At 53.5% G+C, this 4,837-nt stretch overlaps 2 protein-coding genes across 2 annotated transcripts in view; both read left to right on the forward strand.

Annotated features, from left to right (window-relative positions):
• Nucleotides 1-37, forward strand: part of PAN3 (PAB-dependent poly(A)-specific ribonuclease subunit 3) — a gene marked incomplete at its 3' end in the record, with an annotated part of 1,944 nt that extends 1,907 nt beyond the window's left edge. The window contains exon 2 of the mRNA XM_005854711.1: nucleotides 26-37. Coding sequence (XP_005854773.1) covers nucleotides 26-37 — 12 coding nt within the window. The remainder of the gene's footprint in view (nucleotides 1-25) is intronic.
• A 600-nt stretch (nucleotides 38-637) lies between these two features.
• Nucleotides 638-3,503, forward strand: NGA_0368600 (lipase-related protein; the record flags this gene model as incomplete). Its single annotated transcript, XM_005854708.1, has 7 exons — nucleotides 638-1,031; nucleotides 1,286-1,473; nucleotides 1,732-1,941; nucleotides 2,085-2,302; nucleotides 2,473-2,750; nucleotides 3,036-3,270; nucleotides 3,370-3,503. The coding sequence occupies 7 exons, from the start codon at nucleotides 638-640 to the stop codon at nucleotides 3,473-3,475; spliced, it is 1,629 nt and encodes a 542-aa protein (XP_005854770.1). The 3' UTR covers nucleotides 3,476-3,503.
• Nucleotides 3,504-4,837: the final 1,334 nt, after the last annotated feature.

The following is a 4,837-nucleotide window of genomic DNA, read 5'->3' on the forward strand; positions in this document are numbered from 1 at the left end:
GCTGCATGTGTGACACAACAACGAGACTAAGGCATGACGCTGCAGTAGCCACAAGTCGAGTCACCGCGTGGACTTGACGCCCTTGCACAGGATGTACCGCGGCTAAGATATATAGAGCTAGCGGGTCAGGCGACGGTGAGAAACAGGAATGGGGAAGCGAGTTGATTTTTGGCTGCCAAGGCGTTGTTATTTTAGCGGCTCTGTGCCTGCGACTCGGCGACTGATTCCTATGCCCATTGCGTCACGCACCCGCCTGCTCCCACTGAATTTCTTTCAAAGATGGAATATCGTGAAACATTTTGTTCCCTAACTCTTATTGGTGCATAGAATAACATTACGGCTATTTTTTTCTCCGCTGGTATAATTTTTGTCATCAAAGCTGTTTTTATATCCTTATCCTCTAAAGAGTGACCTCCATCAACGTCGACAGCGATGCAGCTTTGGGGCTCTTATCGCAGAAGATTAAAATACATGACGTCATGCTACGACAGCCCCGAATCCAAAGAACAAAAATCTCAATAAGCATAACATTTTTCCTCGTTTCTACCGCTCTCTTCACACATTGCCAGGGGGGGAAAAGGCCAATCTTAACACTGTACAGGATTGCGCCCCTGTGTCTCGGCGTTATATGGGCCGTATGGGCCAAAAGGCAGTCGCCGGCCCAAGAAGGCTATTGCGGAGGGCGAGGGTTCCGCTCCGAGCCCTAGGCCTTGCCATAGCTCTTTGTTTCTTATCCTTTTGCGAAGTTGGCGCGCATGATCACTTGGAAGAGCCGGTGGCGGTGGTTGTAAACCCCCTACCGCAAGAAGCCCTGGAAACACTGCTGGAAGAACGGCAGAGGGGGCCGGAGGAGGGAGCCTCCGTCTCCGCGTGGGTGACAAAGCGGTTGAGAGGAAATAATTCCCTGAGCGAAATATTTCGGGACAGTTACTACGACAGTGACATAAAGAGGCTGAATCCAACCTGTGCCGTGATCGGCTTCCTCTTGCGTACCGTTCCAGTGTGCCCCGTTGTCCGGCAACTGGAGAAATGTGAGTGCACGGAGAAGTTAGGAGACGAGTAGGGGGATATTGTGGACGAAGAAGGGACAAAGACGAATCTTAATTGTAGTTTCGTGTCTGTGGCGGATATGCATGCCGCTGTAGTACTGTAGCCTACCAGAGGAAGTACCAAAAAAAAGAGCGCCGTCCTCGAGGCTCCCTCGTCGCCCCCGCGACACACAGTCCGACCGCTCCTAATATCTTTACTGCACACGCTATATTATGTCCACCCGTCTCGCTGACAGATTTCCTGGGGACGCCCCCTTCGCTCAACCAATTCTTCGCCAACACGCTGGTCCCGTCCCCCGAGATGAACGCCTACCTACCCAAACCTCTGGCAGTCTACCCAAGCATGCTCCCGGACATCATCGACGAGGAGGTCGCGGACGCCGAGAGACACACGATCTATTGGTACTACGCCATGGTCGCCTTGGTAGGACGGGATGGAGGGAGGGAGGAAGGGAGGGAGGGAGACAGGGGAAGAAAAGGGACAATGGGCCATGAGGGATAGCACAGTAATCAAAAGGTGCAGGACCTAAAACAGAAATCATGGCAATCCCTAAGAAGTGTCGAGAACTCACAAATCGCGCCCTGTGAAACAGCTTGTGATGATCCATTAACACGTCCATATTTGATCGTTCCCCTTCCTTCCCCCTCAACCCCTTCACTTTCCTTCATGCCCCACTATCAGGCCTGGAGGAACATGGCCGATATCCTCCGTCCCGAGGAAGCCAGGGCGGCAGGCCGCCCGGCTCAGACGTTCGAGGCCTACCCCGGCTGGCACCTAGCCGATGGTTGGGAGACCGGGCGATTGATCGAGTCTCAAAGCGGGCCCTTCGCCGTCACTATGGCCAAAAACAGGCATTTGGTCGTCTTGATGCGTGGGAGCACTACAGACGAGGTCTGTTGAAGCACTTAAACCCCTCTTGCGTGTGAGGTTCCCTCGATGGTGCTCCTCGTGGCGTGTATCGGGACCCTGTTCTCTCCCACTCACCTCGCCCTCTATCCCTCCCTCCTTCCCCACCCTGTCCCCTTCGCGTTCAGGACTGGGCCGCGAATTTCAATTACCCCTTCTGCGCCAACGAGTCGGCCGCGGCCATAGGCATCCCCGGGCGGGTTCACCAGGGGTTCCTTGAGTACCTTATTGCCATTGCGCCCTTGCTGGACGCTGAGGTGGAGCGAATCAAACCGCGACGAATTAGCCTCGCGGGGGACTCAGTGGGAGGGGCCGTATCTGTGATCACTGGGGCGTACCTGGCTAGGTAGGGACGGGGACGGGAGGGAGGAAGGGAGAGAGGGAGGGAGGGAGAGGGAGGGATGGTAAAAGGGGAGAGGGAGAAAAGGAGAAGAAAGCCATCCGCTAGGCCCACAGGGCGATGTCGATTTTTGACTTTTTTTTCTGTCCATTTAATACATTTTAAACTTTTTGCAGGAAGTACGCGTCAGGTTTAGACAGCAAGGTCGAGGTGATCGCGATAGGTAAGGCAAAGGGGGCATCGGCTGAGCTGTTGTTCCCACAGGTCCCCGTCAAGCGTCTGCAAATCCTACAACACCGCCCTTGCCTTCTTTTAACCTTTATGCTTTCAGGCACGCCACGCGTAGGAGACGACGTCTTCAGCAGCTTTTTTCGCGAGCACGTTAACGGCCGCAGCCCCGCCTTCCTCGGGTCTGGGATTCGATTTCGAGGAAAGGCCGTGGGATTCAATATGGGTACGTCTCTCACCTCACTCCCTGCCCGTCCTCCTATCCTTCACACGCTTAAAGCTTCTTGCGGGCCTCGGGGAGCTACTTGTCCTTCTCAGGCATCCGACATTCGTGCCCCAGAATTCCCGCTTCCCCCCCCCTTCTCTTCCCCCATGCAAATCATTCCTGGAGCTCAATCAGTCCATCGTATTCTCAACTCGTCCCCTTACTCTCAGCGACTTACCCCCGTGCATCAAACTGTTACACTCCCTCCCTCGCTCTCTCCTTTCCTCTCCCCCCCCCTTTCCTCAGTGTGGGAGATCGGTGATTTCGTGGTGCAGGTCCCTTGGGACTGCTTCCCGGTGCCTGATTGCGTGGGAGGGAGCACCGAGACCTACATGTACTCATATCATGGGGGGCTGATCAAAATCACCCCTCGGATGATGCCCAACGAAGACGGTTGGATGGAAGAGGCGAACTGGCTTGGGGACTTCAAGATCGGCTTTAAGGGAATGGTGGCCACGCACATGTGCAGCTACTGGTGCTGGTAAGCGCAAGGAGAAACTTCGCGTTGGAGGGCTGGAGCAGAATCCCATATCTCACGATTCCTTATTCACTTTCTTTGGATTCCCCGCCCCCTTTTCAGGGCCACGCGTGGGCTCCCTCCCCCCTACGAGGGCTCCAAGTGCTACTTTCCAAGTGACGTCAAGCACGTCGGTCCGGCCACCGACATATGCCTTTCTGGGGCATAGGCGAGAGTGTGGGGAAGGAGGGGGGCGGTTCGACCATGCCTGTTGGAAAACGGGCGTCGGGTGCTTAAAAAAAAGGGGGGGGAGGGGTAAAAGAGAAGCGGATGAATCGCAGTGAGACGGGGCAAAGGATTGCGAGTAACGATTGGTTTTATGTAGGCATGATTGAGTCGAACGTACCACGAAAGAGTGTCGCGTGGGCATGATTTGAAACAATAAAATGTGAATGAAAGACCAAAGGGGATTCGCCAGTACGCACTTAGCGTTGGGAGCTTGGTGCTCTCTACCGTCCCCAGGGAGTGGGAATGATGTGGATGCCTGCGTCTTGACGTGTCTGGGCAAGAAACGGAAAAGGGCGTGCCACTTCTACAAAAGACATGGTAGAGAGATGAAAGGCTTGGGACGTAACGTAATATAGCGCGAGATTGTGAACGCCGGGGGGGGGAGGACTCGTTCCAAAGCAATGGGCGGTAAGTGGAAGAGGAGACCATTTGTGGGGGTCGAAAAAGAATACATCGTAGAAAATGCAGCGCAGACAAACCAGCGCGTGCTGTATCCATACGTATCAATCGAAGGCCCGTGTAGGAACGGAAAGATCTTGACCAAATTTTTTTATGGCTGAAAGGCCACGTGCGCCTTCCTTCTTGAGCATGCACACTAAGTATTGAATACTTGTACCCCTCTCCCAGTTAGGACATCCTTTTTTTCTGATCTTTTTCTATCTCTTCTTTCCAGCCGGTTGCTATTTAATCGATTGAGCTTTGTTAGACACATTTAATTGTGCTGCTCCCAGGGTGCGGGAGGCCTCCTAATTCACGCTTCGACCTTTTTCTACATTCCACAGTACTTCTATGTCCTCTACACTGGTGTGATGTCTTCGCTTATAACTTTTCGCGTCAAACACGATTCTGTTTTGTGCATGTTTTGTTTTGCGCCAAAAGTTTGACATCATCCCTCCCTAACAAATAATCTATTTTTTTTTCTCCATCTGTCTGCTCAATGGCAGCATAAATTCCCGCGCAGTGATTTAAGCTTCTATTTTTGTTGCCATGGCCACTCCCGTCCAACGGCAGCGAATGCGCTTGGCACATTCTGAGCGGTTGACCTACGTATCCGCCCATATTAGTCTTTCCTAAGGTAACATCAAAGCGAACTCACCCTTGTATCGACGCTTCTTCATAGCTGGGCTTCGCGGAGTCGAAGCCGGGAGGGACAGGGAAGGATTGGAAGAAAAGGGGGTGGAGGGTGCGAAAGTAGGAGAAGAAGTTGCGGAGGCGGGGTTGGAAGGGGAGGAGCACGATGGAGACGTGGTAAAGGTAGGGCAGGAAGCGAAGGAAGGGGAGGAGGAGGAGGAGGAGGAGGAGG

Source organism: Nannochloropsis gaditana (assembly GCF_000240725.1).
Source record: "Nannochloropsis gaditana CCMP526 unplaced genomic scaffold scaffold413, whole genome shotgun sequence".
NCBI lineage: Eukaryota > Eustigmatophyceae > Eustigmatales > Monodopsidaceae > Microchloropsis > Microchloropsis gaditana.